The sequence below is a fragment of the Cervus elaphus genome, chromosome 22 (assembly GCF_910594005.1).
Source record: "Cervus elaphus chromosome 22, mCerEla1.1, whole genome shotgun sequence".
NCBI lineage: Eukaryota > Metazoa > Chordata > Mammalia > Artiodactyla > Cervidae > Cervus > Cervus elaphus.
In genome coordinates this window covers 40,205,839-40,232,907 of record NC_057836.1, presented here as the reverse complement: position 1 = coordinate 40,232,907, position 27,069 = coordinate 40,205,839, and the positions used below count along the sequence as shown (strand labels likewise).

At 37.7% G+C, this 27,069-nt stretch overlaps 1 protein-coding gene across 2 annotated transcripts in view; it reads left to right on the top strand.

Moving 5' to 3' along the window:
- Positions 1 to 26,615, top strand: part of SINHCAF (SIN3-HDAC complex associated factor) — a 28,515-nt gene extending 1,900 nt beyond the window's left edge. For both annotated transcript variants that reach the window (XM_043881792.1, XM_043881791.1), the window contains exons 2-6: positions 11,942 to 12,089; positions 13,478 to 13,577; positions 15,250 to 15,376; positions 20,680 to 20,830; positions 24,542 to 26,615. In XM_043881792.1, the coding sequence (XP_043737727.1) occupies positions 11,962 to 12,089; positions 13,478 to 13,577; positions 15,250 to 15,376; positions 20,680 to 20,830; positions 24,542 to 24,701 (666 nt within the window). In that variant the 5' untranslated portion in view covers positions 11,942 to 11,961 and the 3' untranslated portion in view covers positions 24,702 to 26,615. The remainder of the gene's footprint in view (positions 1 to 11,941; positions 12,090 to 13,477; positions 13,578 to 15,249; positions 15,377 to 20,679; positions 20,831 to 24,541) is intronic.
- The last annotated feature ends 454 nt before the right edge of the window (positions 26,616 to 27,069 follow it).

Genomic DNA, 27,069 nt, shown 5'->3' with positions numbered 1-27,069 from the left:
GAAGTCGAACTGTTGCCATGTTTGAATTACGTCAGGGCAAAGCCATGAGGAGGAACAAGCCCCGGCAGCACGGCGTGCGGGAGGCGCGGCCTGCGGGAGGCGCCGGGCCGACCGGGTGGGCGGGCGCGGGGCCCGTTGTTCCGGCGCAGGTGAGGGAGGCGGCGGAGAGGGAAGCGCTTCCCTCGCGCCGCCACCCCCTCCCCTGCGGGCAGCTCTCCACTGGAACTTTCCTCCCGACCCCAGCTGCTGTATTTACCCACGGGTCCGCTGGGGAGCGGTTCTGTTTGCTGCCTGGGTGTCTCTCTCTCGGCCGTCGCCGCGTGCCCGGGGGTGGGGGGGGCAGCAGCCTGGGGCCACCGCGGAGGACTGGGGCGGGACGGGGAGGCATTTTACTGCTTTCGGGGAAACCGGCGAGCACCCCTTCCCCCCAGCCGAGCCGCGGCCCGCACGTTCAGGGGACCCAGCCCCGACGACACCCAAAAAGCAACCGCAGGGAACTTCGGGGCTCCCGTTGTCCTACAAAGGGAAGTGAGGACTGTGGGCGAACCGTGCGTGCAGCTCTGGTCTTTGTGTGTTTACGCGTGGGAGGGGGCCGGCTGTGGCCAGGGCTGTTTTGGTTGGGGAGGTGCTACTTGGGGTGGTCGGGCGGTGCAGAATTTGTTCTGCTAACTCTGACCCCTACTAGATTTCTTTGTTTTTATTTTCTCGCTCTAATCTTCGATTACTCCAGGCACCCGGAAGACCAAGAATTACTGTTTAGCCAAACATGAACCCAGTGCTAGACAGTTTCTCCCCATCCGTCCTTCCCCTACCCCCGCACTCCTCACTCACATTATCCTAAGGAAGCTTAAGAAAAGTCCCCCCCCCCCACCCACCGCGCCTTTCTTCTAATTTAAAAAAAAAAAAAGAATTTGACCTTGTCATTAAAAGTACTTAAAGCACCTGTTTTTTTAACTGGAGTTTGTCACTCTTGAAGAGCGTTTTCATAATTTGTTACAAAACCGAACGCGTTTACTAGTTGCTCAATCTAAATAAACTTCTGGGACTTTGTTTCTGGTGGGCTATGGCATTTAAAGTATTTACGTAATGGTTTGGGCAAGGGGGAATCTTTTGGCCTAAAGGTATGCTCAGCTCAGTTCCTGCATTATCTTTGGACGACCTTGAAGAAGCTAGCACGTAGGAGTTAGGCCTTTCTAGGAGATTTTCTGTGGGGGCTGGGGGGGGGGCTACTCGGGGGGGATGACACAAGGTAATGGCTAGCTGTCCCTGCTAGCTCTTCCTAGTTCTGTGAACTGGGATTGACCTGCTGGTTACCCCTCTTAGATTTTCTTTTCAAGCTAACTTTTTTTTTTTTTGGTATGTGGCCCCAGGCATAGCTCAGAAATTATGCTGGTTTGACACATGGATGCTTCTTTGGTATTTGGGGTTTGCTTGCAGTCTAGACATCCGATAAGCAGCACCGTGTCTGTTGTTTCTTTCCTTGTTTCTCCTGTATTTTGATCATGTTTAAGGGTTAGAATCTAAAAGTGGCCTTTACGGAAAAATAAAAATATCCTTTGAGGGCCGCGCCCACACATACCAGAATATCCATACAAACTGAAACCAGTTTTGTGCTTTATTGTTTTGCTATTCAATATACTATTTTCCCCCAAGTTTTGGTTGACCAAATGACAAATACCTAGGCTGCCAATATTAGTACATTTCTGAAATAAATAGAAAGATCTTGTCAAGAGAATGAGAAACTTCAGATTTAATAACCTTACAGCTTTCCTTCGGGGAGTTATTTCTCTGGGTCAGGTATTTATTAATAAAACGCATATGAGGAGCTTTGCCAATACACTGAGATTCTTTGTTTTCTTAATTAGTATTTTGTAGCCAAGTTACAGCTAGATTTCAGTATTCTGAGAGATTTCAAATGTATCTAGAGTTTAAGGCTTTTGTTTTGAATATCAGATGATATGTGCAGCAGAGATTTGGTTTATCAAGGTAAATGAGTTGAGAGTGGGAAGGACACAGACAAGGTCTCTGCTGCCTTCCCTTTTTGCATTACTTTTGCAAGAGATTGGAGATAAAAAGTTCTATACATAGTATATCCTAGAATCTTGGGTGGGTCTTACGGCTGCTATTGCACAGTACTATTCTGTATATCTGGAACCTGAATGATCAGTTTTTTCTCCAGAGTTGGCAGTCAGACCCTGGGAAAACCTGGCTCATAAGCTCACAGTCAGGCAGATTTATGTCACAAAAGCACTTTGAGAATGATTTTCCATGTAAAAGAAGTTTTTCACTGGGAAAAACTTAAGCTAATTTGAAATGTAGACCAAGGTCATAAGCTGTTGCAAGGACAAATTAATTTACTATGTGCTAGGCACATAGTAGGTTGCTTTAAAAGTATTACATTTTCTTTTTTTCCCCTAAGCAGTGCTAGGCATATAATTGGCTAAGAAGGAGGGGAGTATATTTGTTGAGGCACTAGGTTAGTGTTCAGAAGTCTATGGGGTTGAAATGCTTGGTTTCCAAAGACTTGATCATCTTAAGCAAGTTACTTTGTAGTCAGATTTTGTTATCTGCAAAATAGGAATAATCATACCTGGTTCTCAGGGATGTAAATTAAGTAAATCATGTGCTTGGTAATACAACCTGTTGTCCTCACAACTTTGAAAAGTAGACATTTTGCAGGAGACAAAACAGGTTTGGATCAGTTTCCTTGCTGGAATGCATAATTTAGTAAATGAGAAGTGGAAAGAGTAATTGTTTTTGGCCCCATCCCCCACCTTCAGAAACTGTTTCTGGGAAGACACTGCCTTAAACTCCTGGTTGCCAATCTAATTCTGATTCACCAGGTAACATCAAAAAGTCCGGTAGAAATCTAGAAAATAACATTTTCTTTCTGATTTGTCCACAAGAGTGTCCTGTTATAAATTGAAAATATTTTGTTATCTTTTGGTTCTCCAGTTTCTCTTTAATTGAATCTGCACTTGAGTGGTTTTCTGTATTATGGAAATGCAGCTAATCCAAAAGAAGGGAGTTTTATTTTCAAGGGAGAGTTTTCTTTTTGTACTAGAAATATAGAAGTCACAGACACATTTGCTATTACATATTCAAGTACAAAATTTCAATTTAACTAAAATAATTTTTTCTAGCTTCATATTTAGTTGTTTGCACCTACTATAAGTTTGATTTGGCTTAATGTTATTTTAATTTGTTTGATGTTAATGTATGCTGAGTTTAAATAGCTCTCGTTTTGAGATTCATTTCTACACACATTGTTCTCCTAATCCTCCCTTCCTCTACACATGCCTGCTTGAAATCAGCAAGAAATATTTTTTCTACCAATTATTATGAAAATATTGACTGGTCTGCTATTAGTCTTTTCTGATTAAAGTCATTCATTTGGTTTACATTTCTTGGAAATCTTTACAGCTCACTTTTTTGGGGGGTGCAAAAGTCTAGAAACTAAATATTAAAAATGACATTTTTTAAAAAATTTGTTGTGTACACCATTCCTGTTTCATGCCCTTAAAAACACTGTTCAAGTCCATTTTGTCTACCCCACACTTCTTAGCAAGTTCCACCCAGTTCTGTATATGATGTACAGTCAGCACCTGGTTGTAATATAAGACTTATTAATAGTTTCTGTCCTGTAACAGTTGAGTAGAGGGAGCAATCCTCTGGAGGAAGGCATGGCAACCCACTCCAGTTTTCTTGCCTGGAGAATCTCCATGGACAGAGGAGCCTGGTGGGCTACAGTCCAAGGGGTTGCAGAATCAGACACCACTGAGTGACTAAGCACACAGGGAACAGTACCTTAAACAAGTACATGAAATCCAGTGTGTTCGTTTTGTAAAAAGATGTAATTCTCAAATAATTTCTTAGGTTAAGAGGATGAAGGAGAAACCATTTGGACAGAAATAGAAGACTTAAGTATTGATGTGGTTAGTTATTAAGGTTGATTTGACACTCCTGGAATATCAGAATTCTGTGTTGGGAGTAGCTGGTAGACAGGACTAGATCCTGAAAAGCTTTGAATTTTCTTGCCAAGGAGTTTGGATATTATCCTGATATCCAGGTGTTGGTACCTTGGAAGGAATATTAATATTTGAACTTTAGGACAATACTACTTATTTGAAGGGTGCAGCCTTATAAGTCAGTTATGAGGCTCTGACAGAAGTTCAGACACGTAATGAGGAACAGGCAATGGGAATGGAAGGAATATGAACCAGAGAAGTGAAAGAAGAAACAGATTCTCTAAGGACTTCATCATGGAGATGGTAGAGATCTTGCAGAAGATGAGAAAGGAGCACCTGGTTGACTTTCAGATTTTTTATGTGATTATGTGGATTAAAGTCAGGTTAGATGAACACAAAAAGAATGTGTTTGAAAGAGAAGACTATATAATCAGGAGGGCATTTAAAGGTTAGGACTGCCAGTCCTTGTATTTATTGGTGCTTCAGAGAACTTTAGGAACTTTCCTGAGATTTGGGTTAGACCAGGTATGTGCTTTTTTGTCAAGTTTGAAAATGGAGAACAACCTTCATGGAAAGGAATATGGTTGTTTCATAAACTTAAAATCTCTGGAAATTTTAAGTTCCTCCTTCCCCACAAACTTGTTCTTAAAACCTTCTGAAATCAGGATTCTACCCTCATTTTAATTAGTTGGGTGTGTCTTGGGACAGATAAGAGTTTATATTTCTATAATGTGCAAGTCATAAATTCAAGGAAATAAATGGTATATATACACTGATGTTTTCATATTCTTGCTCCACAGCATCCCTGGAAAATAGAAGTAAGATTTTACCCTAATATTACAGAGGACAAATAAAATTTGAGGTGACTTCCTATTTACTTGTAAAGACAAAAGCAGAAATATAGACTCCACCTTGACTTCATCACACTCAAAATAGTCATATTTCTTAACTAATAATCATCCTTTAAAAGCAAATAAGTACTATCCCCGAAACCTTTAACTTTCTCATTCACTGGAATTGCTTTTAATCTAGTGTTGGAATACCCAGGTTTGTCTTGTTTTGTTTTTACAGTATCAAAATGGGAAGACCTAGTATTTCTTTTTACATTGTCTAAAATGCAGAGACCTGGATTTGTGATTTTTATTTTTAACCTGTGCTATGTCAGCTGAAGACTTAATTTCTGGGTTTGACCCCTTGCCTGTCAGAGGAGTTCTAGGGTCTTCTACTGAGCGTGGATTCCATAGGCACCACTGGGTAAATATTTTATCATATAATTTCTCAGCCTGGGTACATGTTTGGAGAAGCTATTGGCAGACAAGTGGGCGTCCACCACGTCTTTCAGTTTTTCTCCAGGCAAGTTTAAATTTTTAAATTTCACTTTAAAAAGTGAATTAATAAATTCAGAAACGTTGGTATTGGGATGTGGGTAGGTACCTACTAGAAGCAGGTAAAAGGAAATAGTAGTGTTTGATTGCCCCATGGTTTTCCTTAAGCACTACTGAAATGTATCTTTTTGTAGGGGAATACTGCAACCAAGTGGCCTAGCAGTGGGAGAACACAAAACAATCCTATTTGACCCTTTGTGAAGAGTGTTGCTACAGTTACACTGTTAGTGTTTACTGGATCCTGTACTTACATGTGATTAAAGATAGCATACCGTTGACTAAAATGGTGTTGAAGGTGGCATTACCAGTTTCAGGCACTCGAGATGGCACTTCACTTTGGATCATAAGTGCTTTTTCGCATTTATTTCTCTTCCTTTCCCATAATCATGCCGTTTAAAGTGCAGCTCTAAAAAATGCCTCTCCTTCACTTCAGACTTGTCTCTGGTTGCTGGGTTCCTTTCGTCTTTATTCACTGCTGCTTCCTTCAAACTTTACACATCTTTTGCTTGTCTCGTTTCTGCAGTTTCCTTCCCATTCTGTTCTGTCTGTTCTGATTTTACTATTCTGTATGCTGTCTTGTGGAGTATATTTCCTAATGGGTATCTCTTCATCTATATGTCTTTGAGGAAGTTTATTTAAGTTCTTTGGGCTTTTTCAGATTCCTCTTTAAGTCAAGTCAAGATATGTGATGATGACTGAAGTTTTGGGGTGTGGTGTTCTTGATTAAAAAAAAAAAACAGTATAGAAGGGAGTAAAGTGAAAGTAAACCTCCCTCATTCTTAGCACCCCTCAGAGACAATTGCTAGTTATTGGTTCTTAAAAGTCTGTTTTAAAAAGCCAGTTTGTGTATTCAAGATCTCATTGAAAACATACTCTATAACAAGATAATCTTGGGAAAAAAGTTCCCTCCCTGCACATGTTGTAGACCTACTGCCTTTTAAGGGCTGAAAGGGTATCCTGTAATATGAAGACACCATACTTTAACCAGTCTGAGAATCCATGGACATTTACATTGTGGCGCAGTGGTAAAGAATCTGCCTGACAGTGCAGGAGATACAGGAGATGTGGGGTCGATCCCTGGGTCAGGCAGATTCCCTGGAGGAGGAAATGGCAACTCACTCTAGTATTTTTTCCCAGAAAATTCCATGGACAGAGAAGACTGGCAGTCCAAGGGGTCACAAAGAGTCGGACACAATGCCTGAGCATGCATGCACGCACACTATCTTACGTGTGCTTTTTTAAAAAAGAAGTCTAGGTCATTTGGTTTTTTTAGAAAAAATGATTAGAAGCTGTAGGGTTTGGTCTCTTGAAAACGAAGAACAATTTAGAAACATTTTAATTTGAGAGATTGCACCCCTGATTTGTGCATCAGAATTTCACTTCTCAAGATGGTATGGACAAGTTACGAAGTTAACTATAAAAGCTGATTTATCATCATCTTTGGCATATTTACTTCTGTTTTCTTCCACCTAGTCTATCCAGTGCATTTTGCGTTTTGAAAAAAGATTTTTTTAAACATTTGTTTATTTTGTTTCTTGGATGTTTTGAGTCTTCCTTGCTGTACTGGAACCTTCTCTAGTTGCAGCAAGCTGGGGCTGCTCTCTAGTTATGGTGTGCGGGCTTCTCATCGCAGTGGCCTCTCTTGTTGTGGAGCATGGACTCTAGGTAGGGCATGCGGCCTCAGCAGTTGGGCACAGGGCATGTGGAATCTTCCTGGACGAGGGATGGAACCCATGTCCTCTGCATTGGCAGGCGAACACTGGACCACCAGGGAAGCCCCTGAAAGGTATTTTTGAATATGAGAAAAACAACTGCCCAGGAGTCTAGAAAATGGAATTGAGAAAGTTATTACATTGGAGGAACTATTGGTGTCCTTCAAAGCTTACCAACTAAGGTGAACCTAATAGATGTTACTTGCATACATCATAATAAGAACCTTCTCCATTTTCCTAAGTGTTAATTAAAATCACACCCTTATAAGATTTGAAAGATAAGAAAATACTCTGCAGAGTTAATATCTTCACCTCACTGTCTCCTCATTGCATGTTAAAAAGGGTACTAAAAGCTCGAAAATTTGCATTTTTCATGATTCTTCATACTGTTTCTTAGTTGATACCAAATCATACTGTTCCATAGTTGATACCAAATCAAGTATTTGGTATTACTAAAAATTATAAGAGATCATCTTTAAGCTTGGAACTATCAGAAAACTTAAACAGCCTTTTACTATTGATTGTGAAGATTACTGCCCCATCATATTATATTTTGCTCAGTAAACTTACATTATGTGTGCTGTATTAAGTGTACTAAGACATCATCCGCTCTTTGGCTTCATAATCTCATTAAATGAGATTAGAATTGGCTCCTTTGCGTCTTGGTAAATAGTGGTTACTTCACGCTTTCCTTGCTTCAACACTAAGGATGCATTCCCCATCCTTTCATTAAGCTGATCATTGAATTTTTATGAAATTTACAGTTTTAAAATAGATGAAACCCCAATAAACCAATCAAAACAAATGTTCAGAATTGATTGTTGCATTTTAAAAATTCGCATTGCTTTCTCTGTATGCTATTTGTTCATGTAATTACAGTTCTTTCTCTTATGGCTTTTGCTGACTAAGCTATTAGCTTTAATCTTTAAGATTGAATTAAATTGGACAGAACAGTAATTTCAGCATGGTTGGTTTGTCTTTAACTGTTATAATATTTTTAAAAAATTGTGGCTTTTTGGCTGACAGTAGGTAAAGAAATGTCAGTGAAAGTGCTTTATCTAACATGAAGTACTGTACAAATGAGTTTTTTAAGAAAGTTTAATCCACACATTTGAGTACATATTACATGGTTGATAATATTCTAGGTGCTGAGGTTACAAAGATGAATAAAGTCAAGAGAATTCCAAACCCAATCTTTTTATTTTTAGAAACAAGCTTATTGTAATAATTTATGTATCATAAAATTCACTCTCAAAGTATACAATTCAGTAGCTTTTAGTATATTTAGAGTTTTGCAACCATTGCTGCTGTCTATTTTTAGCAGGCAAATGAGTTTTTAAATCAGCATTTTAAGCTTTTTTTCTTTTTACCTTTATTTCAAAGGTAAATTTTCTTCTGCTTCTGCAAATACATGCTTAAGGGTGATATTATATGGAGTCTCCTCTCATCTATAACTATTCATCAGTTAGGAAGCAGATGGCATTGGCTTCCTTCTATTAAAACACTGCTGAGTGATGTGACATCTGTAAGAATACATGCAAAAATCACTAATAATTTGAACAAATAGGTTGTTCTGGAGGGATCATTTAATACTGCACAAATGTGAGCTTAGGAAAGAAATACTCTTTTTTTAAAAACTGAAGTTGATTGTTTCATTATGTTACTTATTTTTATTATTTTAATTTCAGGTATATAAAACAACAGTGATTCAGTGTTTTTATAGGGAAGAAGTATTCTAAAGACCACTTAGTTTGTTGAGATAACAGAAATCCCAAGTTTAAAATCAAATTGTGCCATGCTCACTCACCACCTGCTCAAATATATAAAGTAACTTGGTTTCAGAGCCATTTTGTGTCTTAGTTTTTTCCCAGAGATTAGATAAGGTTTTTAATTTTGTAAAACATTAGTGGGGCTGTAGGTTTTGAGAAAATACTTTCAGTTAATCTCTGGCCTCCCCAAAGCTCAAAATGGTTAAACACCAATCACTGCTTAAGTGGGTTGCTTGTAAACAAAGCCCAGAATGAAACCCCTGTGTCTTTACTGCAGATTCCCAGGTGCCTCTCAAGTGCAGGAATAAGCTCAGAAAAGGTTTAATAGGTTTATTAAGTAGTCATCCATTAAAAGGCTCATGTGCTACTTGTGTGTTGCATCAGGACGGGTGCCTGCCTCCTTACTGCACTTAGCACTGAAAGAGGGTGAACCCTAGAATTTAGACTCCCCAGTCAGCTGTTTAGGCAGAAGAATTTTGTTAGGAAAAACAAGGTTGCAGAGCTACATAAAAGATATCAGTCAGAAGACATCAGGCTATTAGATTTTCTCTGATGTGTAAGAAGAACATTTCTCAGGCTGAAGAGTGGATTGGTTCACTTACTATTTATTGGGTCAGTTTTGTGGTGATTCCTACCACCAACAAAAATTGATTCACAATCGCTGATGATGGAAAGGAAAGTAATATTTAGCTATAGCTTTAATATTCCTTAGCAGCTTGCCAGCATGATAACTGGCACAAATTATGACTTCTTGGGCAAATCCAGCCTCAGTGAAGGTAGTATTTAGTTCATATCTTGGAGATGACCTGAATTTTTATAGTTTTGATAGTATGTTTATTATTTGTGGAAGGAAGGGGATTGTGAGGGTAGAAATAGTCTGTCCTGTAATGGGATTTGGCCTGTGTATTAATGGAACGAACTGACCTTTCTTGCTGTACTTCCTCTGTCCTTGCTGAGAAGGGAGAAGGGAGGTTGAATTTTCCTAGAGTTATTGATGAAGCTGGCCCGCTGCAAGAGGAACTGTGGACTTTTGACCTTGGTGATAATGGAAGGTATTAGGGGAATTTGGAGAGGCCACAGGTTGGTGTAAGGACTAGAAAAGAGTTGTGTTACATTTTTGCCTCAAAATATTGTTACATTTAATATACAAATTAAAGCAGTAGCTTCTACTTTCTCAGTACTTTTAAAGTTTGTATAAACCTGTGTAGTTTGACATAGTTTTTTCCAAAGCAGTGCATGGCCATTTTCTTCAGGAGGCAATTTTCTTTTCATTTATCATGTGAAGTTTTGTTAGACTGAAAAAAAAATCTACCTCATTTCACAGGTCTATGCCTTTTCCTATTATATACCGAGCACCTTCCTCATTTTTTTTCCTTTCAAAAAGTCTCACTTAATGAAAACAATTAAATCAACTAGAAATATTATGTTCTTCTTTGTTTTAACAATTCTTAAACTAACTTTTAGTTTAGACTTAATTAGTGAAATGCATCAGTGGCCTTCTGATCCATCACATCTTTCTTTTACTTGCCTCTCAAAAACATCAAAGAACACTAGTCCCTGTTTAAAAGGAAAACTTAAGTGTTTGGCTAATTATTTGCTGATAAATTATTTTCTTAAAAGCAAATTTTAAATCCTTTGTATTTCAGAATCCCTTCATCTCAAACACACACGCACACACAGAGTCTGACTATTTGGTTATTTTTCTGAATCACTTTCATAAATACTTACTCTGGTATGGCTAACCAGAATTGTAGTGGAATGAGGTTAGGGAAGAGGTCATTCAAAGACAAACACCAAGGCTTTTGTTTTACTCATATATTTGAGTGTATTTCTAAAAGAACTTTTAAAAGGATGGCATTCCTTTTAAAACGTGGTTATAACTCCTGAAACTGTGGGTACAAATCTAGTTAATACTAATAATTTTCTCTTACGCTTTATGTGATGTTTGTGTGTGCACGTGTGCGCGCGCACACACACATGCACACGCCCTGCTGTGGATTTGTCCTTTGGGGTTTAGTTTCTGTTCATTACATTTACATCACCTCTTAGTCCAGATGTTTGGTGAAGTTGGTCCTTGGTTTGGATATTCTAAATTATTTATAAGGTGTGTGTTTACTACCAGCTGCCTTTTTGTTGCAACCAGCCCTAGAGTTCTTCCTTCCTTCCTTGATGGATGTTGAGGGTTTTTTTGATCATGGAAATCACAGTTTATCCCACTCTACATTTTTGAACATCTGCCTCCCACTATTACAGCTCTCAGGCACAGCACCTCATTGAAGAACTTCAAAAACCTCTGTAACGACTGAGGGGCAGACCACTGGTCAGGCAACATGAGCTCACTCTTAATCTGTCTTAATGATTTATGAAATTAGCATTCTTAAACTATAACCCTGGTTTTTTGTATATTTTACATCCTCCTTTCCGTAGTTTCAATTCAAGGATAACTTGCCTGCTTAGAACTCCCCGTTTATCACAGAGAAATCCCCTCTGATTTCCCACAGGGCGAAGTAGTGTGGGTTGATGCATACTGAGCTACTTCTGTGCTTAGTATCAAATTGTAGTCCTGTGGTAAATGCTCAGAACTTTCCAAGAGGGGAATCACAGTAATGCAAACATGCAGAGTAAAAAGACGTACCTTTAATTTTAGGATGTGTCCTCCCCTAGGTATGATTCCGGCGTTTCATAGGATAGTGGAGAGAATGTGTTGTGTTCTCTACTTTGTTGTCAGACAGTCACTCAGTTGCATTTGACTCTTTGCAACCCCATGGACTGCAGCGCGCTAGGCTTCCCTGTCCTCCTCGACTTAGAATCTTGAATTTTAGAAAATGCCTGCTTCCCGCAGTTTTAGAGTGAGTTTTTGCCAGGAGAGTAGAAGGAGGTAGGAGAAGCCTTGTTATATATGTAAACTATTCTGTTTGTTTTAGACACTTGGCATGCTCGTGTGCCAAGAATTGAGGTGGATCCAGGAGGTCTTCACCAGAGCCCTGATGTCTGGCTTGGTCGTGTAATACCATGTTGCAGGGGGCGGGGTGGAGCAGAGAGCTTGCTTTTAATGGTTTCTTGTTATAGCCCTCAACAAAGCTGTGTCAATTCCCTTGGCTTTACAGGCTATTGCCCAGAAGAAAAGATGTTTGGTTTTCACAAGCCAAAGATGTACCGAAGTATAGAGGGCTGCTGCATTTGCAGAGCTAAATCCTCCAGTTCTCGGTTCACTGACAGTAAACGCTATGAAAAGGATTTCCAGAGCTGTTTTGGGTAAGATCATGTGATGTTTGTACCGTTTTTTAGAGTGAAAAAGATCACAGTCTAAGGAGATATTTCTAAGCAAAGGGATTGGAACAGTGCAGTAATAATTAAAATCACTCATATTCTAATCTAGGTTGTTTCAAGGCACTTGCTCTTAAATCCAAACGATACTGAGAGCATACCTTTTTTTTTCCCCCTAGATTATGAGGAACTACCAAGTTTATTGTGAAGCCCTTAATCATGGGGGAGTTGAGAGGGAGGCTCAGAAGGGAGGAGATACTTGTATACCGATAGCTGATTCATGTTGTACAGTAGGAACCAAAACAACATTGTAAAGCAATTATCCACCAATTAAAAATATATTTTTAAAAAGTTATAATAGAACCTTTCATTGTTAATTTCAAGATGTATAGATTAAAAAAATAACCCTTATTCTCTCTTAGAGTAATTGTCCTTTACTAGTTTTCTGTACTTTGTATTGTTTTTCCAAGTTATACAAATAAATTTTAACGCGATCTGCTGAGGATACTAACAGGGTTTAATATTCTGCCCTGAAACCTGTCAGGGTACATTAGTTTTATTTTATAATTTTGTTCTTTATTTATCTTTTGACAGTAAGCCTCTGCTTAATAAAATGGAATTTACTTTCCAAAAAATACTTTGATGAAACAAGATACTTAATGTTGAGCCATTTTTGATGTTAGGAATTAATTTCACCCCTACATTTTCTTGTCAAAGCATTCTGTTGATTAGTTATTGTTAATCCTAGACTGTATTTATTTTGAAGAGTGTTAGAGTCTCCAGCAACCAACGTTGCCATTTGAAGTCACATTTTTCTCTTAATGTCTTTATTTCCAATTGTATATATAATAAATGCTATTAGTATTTTTCTGTATTTATTTGTAATATAGGAATATGTGTAGTAAATGAAAAATTCCTCAGAGAGACAATTAAAAAATAACTTGGAAACTATACATTTATTTCCCCTTATGCAGATACATTCATTAAAATAATATTACAGTGCCTCTCTGGTTTTGTTTGTTGTGAAACTAGAATATCATGGCACATTATTTTTACTTAAAAGGGTAGTGTTTTATTGCTTATGTATCTATACGTTTCAAGAAAGATTAATTTGACATCATTGTTTAAAACCATGGTGACCAGGCTCTTCTCTAGGTCTTAAATTTTACCATTGTTTAATTAAAAAAACATTCTTTATTTTAAAATGACCAAATTGCAGCACATAGGAGTTAATTAGACTTCTGAAATATTCTACAGAAACAGTAGAACTGGATCACCCCAGACAACTGGAAATAACATCTATAAACTATAAATAGTGTTTTTTCTAAAAGAAATGTAAAAGGAGACAAGTAAAGGTTTGATCTTTTTCTTATCAGGTTACATGAGACTCGTTCAGGAGATATCTGTAATGCCTGTGTCCTGCTTGTGAAAAGATGGAAGAAATTGCCAGCAGGATCAAAAAAAAACTGGAATCATGTGAGTTTATCTTTTTCTCTTTCTCAGTTGTACCTCTGTTATATTTAAAGTAACACTGGTTTTCCCCCTAATTTAGGAAATAATATGTTTCTGGGGTAGAAAAGTCTGAAAAAAAATAAAAATACTTGTTGCTGCTTAGATATAATCATTTAACATTTTGGCATGTTTGGGAGCAAAATGTTAATAGCTTGGTATGGCGTTTCCCCTGAGGTTGTATTGAATATACCCATTTTGGAGATTCACAGTGTACATTTAACATATTTTTAGGTTCAACCCAGAGATTCCTCCAGTTAATTAGACATGAATCCTTTTTTTCATCTCTTAGGATAACAGATTTCCTAACTCAGGCTGGTACTAATGAGCACATGGGTTTACATTCAGAACTGGATTTAAACCCTCGTTTTTTACCACTTACTACTTGTGAACAAGTGACATTTATTTATTAAGTGCAAAAAAGGATAATAGCCATGTCACAGAACTGTTGTAAGAACTGAATGAGATGATATATAAAAAGAATAATTAGTAATCACTCAGTTAAATAGAAGCTGTTTTTATTCTTTATGTTAAATTGAGATTTGCATTTCACTTTATAATGTCACTAGAATTCTTTAGAAAATATTTTCAGTAACCAGAACAACACTGTTAAGTGTTATTTATTTTTCTATATGCTAGCTTTCAGAAGATTTATGACATTTATACAAGAGACTTGTTTTTAAGCAGGCAGGCATTTATTCTTTACATTTTTTCTTAGGCTAGCCTTATGCTGTTCTTTGGTGACAATGTTACATTATTATAATAGGTTTCTGTGTGTCTGTTAACTCATAACATTGTGAGTTTTTCTTTAATTAATAGCTTATGTGGGGAAGATCCAAATTGTGATTTTGAAGGTGATGTCAACCTTTTTACATCAGGATGCATGCATGCTAAGTCGCTTCAGTTGTGTCTGACTCTTTGCGACCCGGTGGACTGTAACCCACCAGGCTCCTCTGTCCATTACATAAGGATAGAAATCTGTAAATAGTAAATGTGAATGAAGACATGAGAAATGAGACCATATGGGGCTAGGCCAGTGGCCTTACCAGGCTGTGGGAGAACATGCCATTGCCCACACGTGGCTGACCTCAGGCTTAAGAGTGTGTAGTAAAAGAGCATAAAGCATAGGCCTGAAAACCCTGATTTGAGTCTGGGCACCTTCCCTACCTACCTTGGCCTATTTACTAGTTTAGTGAAATAAGGCAAAATACAGTTTAATATCTCTTGGTTTTCTTTACCCTAAAATTGGAATAACAAATTACTGCTTACTGCTTTGTGGTGAAGTTAGAATCAAAAGTATACGAAAACGTTTTGTAAACTGCAGACATCACCCAGTAGGAATGTTAATTGTTGTAAGGTCTGGTTTTTCTTAACCTACTTGGCTCATTTTCACCATATATAAAATCTATATAAATTTTTTGTCCAGCAACTCCTGCTGTTACTACTTCAAAGTAAAAAAAAACGTAGATAAACTGTTTTTAATACCATGTGATGATTCAAAGTGCACATGAGCTCTTAAACCTGAGTAGAAAACTATGGTTCTCAAATTTGGCTCCTTCAAATAAGTACTCATCTGAACTAAGGGAATACAGAGGTGTCATTTTTAAAATGGTATTAAATATTCAGTATTTTCTTCCAGGTGGTAGATGCAAGGGCAGGACCCAGTCTAAAGACTACACTGAAACCAAAGAAAGTGAAAACTCTATCTGGAAACAGGATAAAAAGTAACCAGATCAGTAAACTGCAGAAGGAATTTAAACGCCACAGTAAGTTGGTTATTGAGACATGAGGATTTAAGAATGGATGTTTTGTTTTTGTCTGCGGGTGGCACATGGCATATGTAGACCATTTTTTCTCTTGTTGCTTTTTAAAAAAAGAGTGGGAGGCAATGTTGACTTGGTAGAGATATTTTATTTCTAGGAAATCTTGGAACTTTATCTTTGATTTTGATGTCTTAAAAGTACTTTCATTAGCCACTTCTTCAAACTGTACTTAGAACACTTGGACCATTCTCATCTCTTTATTGACATCTTTTCTGGAAGATTAATGTTTCAAGCGTGTTTACTTGATTTTTATCCTTAAGGAGATTGAGGCCTGAAGATATGCAGAAAGGCATGTAAATAATTAGTGGGCAACCCGAGACTAAAACCCAGGTTTTCTGGAGAGTAATTTTGGAAATCATAACTCACATATTGCAGCCTCAAGATTTTTAGGTTTAAAGGGGCTTAATGTGTTGGGTCAGAGGATGGGAAAGAAATGATAAATTACTAATAAGTTCGTCTAATTTTATGGGAAGTCATTGGGGGCAGGGGACCTGTTGTAGTACTTCTGTATTTAGGAATTTAACTTTTGAAAAGGAAATCCACTGTATATAATATTATTACCCCCAGGGGGTTTGAGGCAGCGCTATTGAGACAAGCACAATAGTGTTTCTGCAGGAGAAATGGAGACATATTTATATCGGTGGGATAAACTAACTGTAAATAAACTAGTCATGTTTGCCCACCTGATTATGATCCAGATCAGACCAGATTTTGTGGCCAAATGGGTTAGAAATAAACGTTTGTTTTAAGAACCATTTCAGAATTGTAGGTGGACCTATATTGGAGTTTTCTGGATTAAAAAAGATGTGGGGACTTCCCTAGCGGTCTAATGGTTAGGGTGCCACTGCATGGGGCATGAGCTGTGGCTAAAAAAAAGATCTGTAGGCCCTTGTTAGACAAAATATTATTAATCAATGTTTGTTTTAGAGTAATGGAGAAAGACAGTTAAATTTACTGATCAGACAGAAGGAAAGGAAGGAAGGAGAACTATCATATCTTGAGCATTTTGGTATATATACCAAGCACTTTACAATTATCCCAGTGATTTCAGTTTTAGAGATTAGGATAGGAAGTACAAGGTAGTGATTTCACCTTGATCTGGGGTCATTTAATAAGTGGTAGAGATGAACTTGACCTGGGGTTTGTCTAATATCAAAACCCTGTGCCCTTTCTACACAATCATCCTGCTCTTTTGGATAGCATAGCTAGCTTATGCCCCAGGACCCCAAAGTCTTTCCAGATCTGCTACTGACTCCATGCTCTAAGTTGGTGTTACTAGTAAGTTGTTGGTGTTACTAGTACATAGTTATTTTGATATATATTTAATTAATTATATATTTAATTAATATATATTTAATCTTTGGCTAAACTTTTATAATACATTGGTAGTAAAATATTTATATAACATCAAATACGTGTATATTTTAATCATAGATTTTTTTTCTTAACCAACTACCACCAAGGGGCAAATAAAAACTGACTCTACTACCCTTTATTCTCAGTAAATGTTTTAGTGAACGTTTAGAAAACAGTAATTTTCTTATCATTTCAGGAGTAGAGAAATTGAAAGTTTGTATGTATATTCTTAGCATCTTCCTTTAATTATAGGGAAGGTGACACCTAACTTTTGCCTTACCTAAGGGAATATGTCCAGTGTAATTTTAGATTTTTGTGATAAAGCTATGTTGTGGAGGGATTGGAGATTGAAAATTAATGGGTTTGGAGACTCAGTGAAACAAGATTTCCTAGGTGCATTGTGAATTGCTAGCAGCTGTGTTCAATGTAACAGTTTTGAGATATTTGAATTTTTATACATCACCCACTAAGTGGTTTCTCTGCCTCTAGTTATGTATTTACTTCTGTGCATCTTACGTGTACCTGACATGTATTCCTCGCCTTGGGATATTCTTTCCTTTGTGATATACTGGAAAGGCATTGGATCTAAGGCTTGAAGATCTAGATTTGAGTTCTTGAACAAATATGTGACCCTGGTGTTGCTTAACATTAAACCACAGTTTCCTAATCAAGAGAAGTAAGGATAAGCAAGTAAAAAGGGCTTTTGTAAAACAAACAAAAAAAATTCCTCTAGAAATGTTAGCCTTTTTTTTTTTTTTTTGTCATTTTCCCTAAAATCTGCCATGATTCTGGTTGCTGTAGAATAAAATTGAAAATCCCTAGCAAGTCTTTGGATGTCTCCTTTAGGGAAAGGGTCAGTTCCCTTAATGTGCATGGTGTATTCTGTTTCCATCACTTTGCTCATCATCCCCGTCTATCCCGTGTCGGGGATGGGATTTCCAAATCCTGCCTAATGTTTAAAATTTTAAAAAGTTCTTATATAGTTAGAAATGGATAAATATAACTGCAGTTTCAAATGGTTCATAGATAATGAAGCAGTTACTAGGATAGTGCATTTTCTTCAGAAGCATAGCACTGCTATTGCTGTTAATTATTAGGGAAGTCTTTTAAGTATTCCCATAGCCTTACTCCTTTAAAGCCTGCTACTCTTTTTTTTTTTTTAATTAAAAAAAAATTCTTTTACCATTATGGTTTATCATAGGATATTAAGTATATTTCTCTGTGCTGTACAGTAGGACCCTGTTGTTTATCCATTCTATATGTAAAAGCTTCCATCTGCCAAGCTCACCTTTCCACTTCATGCCACCCCAACGTCCCCGCCTTGGCAACCACAAGTCTCTTCTCTATGTCCATGATTTTATTTCTGTTTCATAGGTTCGTTTGTGTCATATTTTAGATTCCATGTATAAGTGTTATCATACGGTATTTGTCTTTCTCTGTCTGACTTATTTCACTTAGTATGATAATCTCTAGTTGTATCCATGTTGTTGCAAATGGTATTATTTTGTTCTTTTTTATGTGAAGCCTGCTGTTCTTAAGGATTTTGTTTGGTTGTTTTTTCCCATGGAGTTAAGCTATTCATAGATTGGAAGTAAATGAATGTATTAAAAACACTAATGGTGCTTTCTTTGTTTTAGATACTTAATATTATGCTATGTTACGTAAAATTTTGTTAATAGAAAACACTTGTGAGTGCTGTTCAAAAAAGCTTTCTTGAGTCTTATTTCTCCCCATGGAGGGTGTGACACAGGGTTTGTTGTCTAGTGGATACTTCATGAATATTTGATTGGTTCTCTAAATTGGAGGATTGTTCTATCCACCTGTCCTGGGAGGGGGAGTCTTTAGATAAAGGTGAGATATGTAGTAGACTCAGCCCCTGACTGATATTTCTGATGCTGAGAATAGCAGTAGGATGGCTTTATAGCTCAGTGACTATTAACCAAAAGATTTATATTCTGGTTTGTAAATGTATGTGATATCTTCTGAGGGCAAAAATACTAAATCATGTGTAGCTTGTATCTGATTAACTGCCTTTATTCCTTACTAAGTTAGAATCTATTGTTTTTGGTTTATAGGTAAGGTTTTGTTTTTCTTTTGATGCTTTCAAGATTTTTCTCTTTTTCTTCAGTTTTTGGGAGTTTAATTATAGTGTGTTTTCTGGCAAAGATGGTAAAGAACCTGCCTGCAATGCAGGAGACCCATGCCTGGTTTGGGAAGATCCCTGGAGAAGGGAATGGCTACCCACTCCAGTATTCTTGCCTGGAGAATCCCATGGACAGAGGAGCCTGGTGGGCTACAGTCCATGGGGTTGCAAAGAGACATGGCTGAGTGACTAACACTTTCACTTTGGCATTGGTTTCTTTGGGTATATCCTGTGTGACGTTTGCTCAGCTTAAATCTGTAGGTTTGTCTCTTGCCAAGTTTGGCACATTTTCAGCCATTATATTTGAGTACTTGTTCGCCTGCGCCTGCTTTGTCCTCTTCCTTCAGGACTGCAGTCTCATGGATGTAGTTCCGCTGGTCTCTTACGGCTCTTCATTTATTTTCTTTAGTGCTGTACAGGTTGGGTGATTTCTATTTTTCTTTCTTCCAATTCACTGATTGTTTCCTCTGTCCCCTCCATTTTGCTGTTGAGCCTGTCCACTGTCCTGTCATTTATTGTATTTTTTGCAGTTTGGATTTTAGTTTCTTGGTTCTCTATAGCTTTTTTTTTTTTTAACTGAGACCTGCTTATTGAGCTTATGTTTCCATTTATTTTAAGCTTGTTTATAAAGGCTCACTGAAGCATTTTTGTCATGGCTGCTTTAAAATCTGTCAGGTAATTCTAGCATCTCTGTCATCTTGGCATTAATATATACTTGACTTTTCATTCAATTTGAGATCTCCCTGGTTCTGGATATGATGGTTTTTTTTTTTTTTTTTTTTAAATTGAAACTTAGACATTCAAAAATTGTGTGATAAGACTCTGAGTTTTATTTAAACCTTCTGTTTTAACTGGCTTTTTTTTTTTTTTTTTTTGGTCAGAGGGGGAAATGGGAGAGGGGTACACACAGCCCTGTCCCTGCCGGCTGGTGTTAAAAGTCAGGTTCCCCACCCAACCTCTATAGGTATCTGAAGTGGGAGTGGCTCCTGACTGCAGCTGGGTGGGGGTGGGATGGGAATTCAGGCTCCCACGTGGTGGGGCCCTTGGGTTCTTGGTGGGCCATCGTGAAAGCCCAGACACTCTAGTCCGCTTCCACTGCCATCACCCTGGTGAAGGTGTTGGGGAGGCCTCATAACACTCTTGATAGGATGGAAATCTAGGCTTTCCAGTTGGCCTTTGCTAGGGTGGGTGTGGGTAGGGACCTGTTTTTTCTGTTTGGCTGCAGTAAAGTGGTTATTGTGTTGTAAAGATTTCCTGTCTTGTTAGACTGCCCCTTTCTTGGTCCTCTGAGGAGAGAGAGCAGACTTTTGTTGGGGGGTGTGTGTGAGAGCGCGTGTGTGTCTCACTGTGTACCCACTGGCTTTTCTGAATTGCTGGCTTCTTCAGCTTCAAGACTGGGATTTATAAGGCAAAAATAAACCCCATAAAAGCTAGAGTGCTCACCTCCACATCCTTCCTTTAAGTCTTAAGCCCTCTAGCTGCTGCCAACTTTTGGAGTCTTTAGTTTTGTTTTATATGTTATATCCTTATATGTTTTTAGTTGTACTTATTAGCAGAAGAGGGAAAAGTATGTCTACTTTTGGTCTTATCAGAAGCTCATTTTCTTTTAGATACACTTTAGTACAAATACAGTAGAATAGAAAATAATTTTTTTCCGTTTTCGACTATCTCCTTCACTGTTTCATGCTGAGGCTTAGTTGCGATGGCATATAATGAAATGATCATTTTTGTTTTCTCTTTACTTCAGATTCTGATGCTCACAGTACAACCTCAAGTGCCTCTCCAGCTCAGTCTCCCTGTTACAGTAACCAGTCAGATGATGGCTCAGATACAGAGATGGCTTCTGGCTCCAACAGAACGCCAGTGTTTTCCTTTTTAGATCTCACATACTGGAAAAGGTAAAAGCAACAGAAAATATCTCTCTAACCAGCAAACCTTCTTAATTATAGGCAACTGTTTCCCACTTCCTTAGCAATTATATGGCATTTGGCAAACAGCTGGTAGCATGTGTGGTTGGAGGTGGATTAGGCAAGAATGGAGCTGAGAGTTTGGATTTTGTGTGTTTTTCCTATTAAAATTAACTTAAAATAAAAACCATGTTAAGGAGTCTAAATTTGCTATAATGGAGTATACTTAGGTATTCAACTATCCCACTGTAAAAAAGTAAAAAGACTAGAAGTATATATATTTTTTTATGTCTTTAAAAATGGCATTAACAAGTGGACAAGTTAATAAGAAATATATATGCATGCTCAGTCACTCAGTCGTGTCTGACTCTTTGTGACCCCCATGGACTAGCCTGCCAGGCTCCTCTGTCCACGGGATTACCCTGGCAAGAATATTGGAGTGGGTTGTCATTTCCTCCTCTAGAGGATCTTCTCGACCCAGGTATCAAACTTGTGACTCCTGCGGCCCTTGCATTGGCAGGCAGATTCTTTACCCCTTAGCAGCCTGGGAAGCCCCTAGTAAGGAATCACCAGAGGACAAATGCCATGTGAATGAGAAACCCCAAAGTCAAAAAAGAGATAATAGACCAGGAAAGAGAATATTGAAAGAGAAAGTGGTTAAGGATTTTGTAGCTCATAGATTTGGGAAGACTATAACAAGTTAAAAGCAAGGTAATAAGCAGTTATCCTATGGGTAAGGAAAATTCACCCATAAACTATGGAACATGGGAGGCGAAACAGTTAGTGAGAAAATAAAGGCTTTATTTTCAGAGGAACAACAAATACACAAGCTGAGTTCTTAGCATGAACAAAGGATGCCAAAAAACCATAGATTTAACACCTGCAGTGGCCCCAGAGATAATTCTCCCAGGCAAGAATACTGGAGTGGGTTGCCGTGTCCTTCTCCAGGGGATCTTCCTGACCCAGGGGTCGAACTCATGTCTCTTAGGTATCCCTCATTGGCAGGCGGGTTCTTTACCCCTAGCGCCACCTGGGAAGCCCTTACATGACAACAATAGCATGTAAATCAAAGTGGTAGAAGTAATGGGAGTTAAAATGTCCTAATATCTTTGTATTGTTGAGAATAAATATATTGAATAACTTTAAAGCTTGGTTAATGAACTGTATAACCACTAAAAGAATAAAAATAACAATGTAAAACCTCCAGAGAAGAAGTGAAAGACCACGAATTTAAAACTATACCTAACAAGATAAAATGATGAAAACTTCTATATATTTGAAAATCGAGAAACCCTGGGCCAAGAAGAAAGTGTAAGTTAGAACATCCTTATAACTAAAAAATAGCTGGAAAATACCACAAATCAAAACGTGTGGTATGAAATTAAAGAGGTAAATAGAAGAAGAGTTGCTTTTAATACTTACTTTTAACACGAAGGTTTAAAATAAATGAAGTTATATATATCCAGTTTATAGATTAATGAAGCTCAATATAAAGAAAAATAAAAGCAAGAAAATCCTAGAGATAGAAGTAGGAATATATGGAGTAGAAATGCAATATGAATGAATAGTATCAGTAAAGCCAAGAGTTGGTTCTTGAAAAAGATGACCAAAGAAGTTACTAGAGATAAAGCAGATCAAGAAAAAGATGGTACCTTCTTATTTCTTGGATAAGAAAGTGATATTCAACTCTAGAAAAACAGAAGTTTAGAAGACAAAGGATATTATAAACAACTTTATGCCAATAAATTTGAACATACAGGTGAAGTGGATACATTAGTAGAAGAAGACAGTTTACCAAAACTGCCAAGAAATAGTAGAAAACTTGAAGAGTTGCATAATAAAGAAAATGGATTCAGTGGTCAGAAGTCTTCCACAAAAAACCCAAGGCTGAGGTAGACAAGTCCTACTGAATGTTCCAGAAACAAATGAATCTGATCTTGCACTGGCTTTTCCAGACTATGGATCAAGCAAGGCCTAGGCTGCAAGCATTCTTTGAGGCTAACATAACTTTGATATGTTATAAACAGTTTATCATAAGCATATTAGATTTATTCTAGGGATGTGAGATTGTTTCAAGCATTAGAAAGCCAACTAACATAAAGTGACAGTTCCTAAAGGAGAGAGGAAAATGCCTATTGTATTAGTGGTGTATTGAAGATATTTGATAAATTTGAACTTTGCTTCAAGGTTTAAAATAAAACCTTTAGCAAAATAGGGATAGAAGGGAACCACACTGATAAATACTTTGTATTTTCAGGTAAAATTGAACATGTTCCTATTCCTATATTTCAGCAACATTACCTAGAAGAAACTTTCAGACATGTGCACTGATATGCACAGTGTGTTTGTAATAGCAAAAATCGTCCCATCAGAAGAAGAGTGAATGGCCCTTTCACCATTCACCTAAAACTATCACAACACTGTTAATTGGCTGTACCCTAATGCAAAATAAAAGGTTTTAAAAAGGAGAGTGTGCAAACTGGTATATTCACATGGTGGAATACCATACATAAGTTAAAATGAAAAAAAGCTCTAACAGCATAGTATATATGAACTTCAGTTATTGAGGAAAAAAATTGCAGCATACAGTATGATTCCATATATGTGCATTTCTGTATATATTTTTATTTTTTGTATTACATATATGAGATAACTAGCAATATGTTTAGAGATGCAAACATGTATACAAAGAAAAAGGGGAGTGATAAACCTAAAATTTTAAGGCGAGAATGAGATTGAATGGAGTGGGGTTGAGAAGGGCATACAGGGGGATTTCATAGGAAATAATCGTTTTTTTTCCTTTAGGGTGTGTGATCCATGGGTGATTTGCTGTGTTGTCATTTTTGTATGCCTTAATGTGTATTTGATAATATGTATATATATTTTTTGTCTGATCAATATTAAAATAAAACCTCCAGCTGTGTCAGCCTGTTCATGGTGGCTGTTTTTCTTTAAGATGTGGTGACTTTTGGAGGAAACAGTTAATAACTTTAGGAGCAGCCTCTGAAACTGAGGAATGCCTTCTCCCCCTTGATACTTAATAAGATTCAGTGTGGGATTTGGGCTTCCCTTGTAGGTCAGCTGGTAGAGAATCTGCCTGCAATGTGGGAGACCTGGGTTCGATCCCTGGGTTGGGAAGATCCCCTGGAGAAGGGAAAGGCTTCCCACTCCAGTATTCTGGCCTGGAGAATTCCATGGACTGTATAGTCCATGGGATCACAAAGAGTCAGACATGACTGAGTGACCTTCACTCACTTAGTGTGGGATTTAAGGGGCTTGGGTAATTCCCATTACCTGGCAAATTGAGGTCACTCTAGGAGACCATTCGTTAGAAATGTGATGAGATGGTGGAAGTAGAACCTTTCTTTGATCATGTTCTACTAGTTATAATGATTGGTGTGTATGTGTTTATGTTAGTCACTCATGCGTGTCCAACTCTTTGCTACCCCCGTGGACTGTAGCCTGCCAGGCTCCTCTGTCCATGGGATTCTCCAGGCAAGAATACTGGAGTGGGTTGCCAGTTCCTTCTCCAGAGGATCTTCCCGACTCATGGATTGAACCCAAGTGTCCCACAGTGCAGGCAGGTTCTTAACCGTCTGAGCCACCATTAAACTAATATAATGGTTGGTGGATCGTTCATTTTTTTGTATTCTTTTTCTGCCTTATTGATACATTTTGTTCTCTCTCCATTTTTTCTTTTAGACAGAAAATATGCTGTGGCATTATCTATAAAGGCCGTTTTGGGGAAGTCCTCATCGACACACATCTATTCAAGCCTTGCTGCAGCAATAAGAAAGCAGCTGCTGAGAAGCCGGAGGAGCAGGGGCCAGAGCCTCTGCCCATCTCCACTCAGGAGTGGTGACTAAGCTTTATGTAGAAGGGGAGCAAAAATGATTTAAATTTTGGAAAACAAAGCAACAAAATGACCCTCCTATTTTTAATTTGGATACCTGCTATTCTGCCAAAAGATGGATTTGTAGAATAGTTTTGAATGGGTTATTTTTCCTCCAGTTCCACAAACTCTGAAGCCAGTGAAGCTTACTAAGAGATAAAAAAGAAGTGTACATAATATTTAAGATGCTGAGTATTTCATAGGAAAGCTGAATGCTGCTGTAAAGTGCTCTTTAAGTCTTTTTTAAAAATCCCCTTCTAATGAATGAAATTAGGGGAATTTTCAGGGGACAGAGATGGGATTTGTTGTATGATAAACGTATGTAGTTTTAGTCTTTCTATTTTGAGAAGCAGTGGTTGGGGCATTTTTTAAGATGGCTGGCTACACTTGTTTTCCTTCATTATAATAAATTTGTCATAACTCAGTAAACATGGACTTGCCCCTAGAGGTAGTTGTTAATAACTGAAATATTAAGGTCTTGCCAAGGTTCTGGTGATTCAAACCTGTACTACTGAATATTAAGCGGGACAGACAGCTCTCTGGTGCGAATATCTTGAAGGAGCAATTTCTAAATAGGCAGAGGTAACCTGACTGTATATGTTGCATCCTGTGTCACCTCCCTCCATATTGATATTTGATACAGATTTTAATTTATATGAAACTTAAAAAGCAGAATCAAAACTTAAAGCAGAATCAAAGTTCCTCTTGGGGAAATGTCAAGTCTTTAGGAGAAGCAATCCTATATGAATAGTACCAAAGCATTACCACTTGGTAGAGAACATTCTCTATTAAAAATGTTAGATTATCTGAAAAATAACAATGTGCAAGTCTTTAGGATGGCACACGAAAACAACAAAGGTTAATGCTTCTTGGGGCACAGTTCTTAGAGGGCTTGCAAGTGTGTAAATAATTTATGTTACGTGACTGGTGACTTCACTGAAAAATCTGCACAATTCAGTTTTAGCTCTGGATTACTTCAGTTGACCTTTGTGAAGGTTTTATCTGTGTAGAATGGTTGTTTGACTTGTTTTAACCTGTTAGGGTTTTGGGTTTGGTTTTTTTTTTTTCATTCTATATTAAAATTCTACTAAAAGAAAAGAGGTGTGTGTTAATGCTGAGTGGGTTGGTTTTGGTTTGGCTTCTTTTAGTCAGGCTTTCTGAACATTGAGGTGTTAGATGATACATCCTAAATGTGGAGCTCTTCCATTCTAAAACCTTCATTAAAAGCCTTTTACTTGAACCCAAACCAAAGTACTATCTATTGCCTCTTTTCTAAAAGTACAGGAAAAATATATCACCTGTTTTCATAATGAGGAACGATCGTTAGCCTCCCTGGTAAAACATGACTCAGTGCTTATTTTTAAAACTGGATTTTAAAGATTGGATAGTATACGTAGCAAGAGAGTGAGCCACTTTTTATGGGCACCCTATAGTTTTATAGTTTTTAATCAAAACTTAAAATTTTATATTTCTTCCTTTGGAAAAAACTACAAGCCACCATATGCACAGACTACACAGTGAGTTGGGTCAGTGCTCCCACAGACTTTGAGGTGTATTACAAGAACCCCAGCCATTATCATCTTCCTCCTGAGTTATTTTGAAATTTTTTTTGTACATTTTGGCTGCAGTATTGGTGGTAGAATATACTATAATATGGATCATCTCTACTTCTGTATTTATTTATTTATTACTAGACCTCAACCACAGTCTTCTTTCCCCCTTCCACCTCTCTTTGCCTGTAGGATGTACTGTATGTAGTCATGCACTTTGTATTAATATATTAGAAATCTACAAATCTGTTTTGTACTTTTTATACTGTTGGATACTTATAATCAAAACTTTTACTAGGGTATTGAATAAATTTAGTCTTATTAGAAAATAAAAGAGGCTGTTTTGTGGTTTTGTTTGAAAGGTGTTCCTAAGAATAACTAATACTTTTGGCCCTCACAGGTGTTACTCAGTATAAGCCCTTAGTATTGTAAGAAGCCATGAAGGAAAAAAGTCCTCTTTTCCAAGAAGTACAGAATATAGACTGCAGAATCTGCCTGCAGTGCAGGAGACCCAGGTTTGATCCCTGGGTTGGAAGATCCCCTGGAGAAGGAAATGGCAACCCACTCCAGTATCCTTGCCTAGCCTGGTGGGCTGCAGTCCATGGGGTCGCAAAGAGTCGGTCACGCCTGAGCGACTAACACTTAGTTACAGACTTTAAAATACAGATCTCCTCTGCTTACCTTAGGGTTACACCCCAATAAATACAAGTTGAAACCATTGTAAATGAAAAATGCATTTAAGTGACTTTCTTCCCTCTGGTCCAATGGTTAGGAATCCGCCTTGCAGT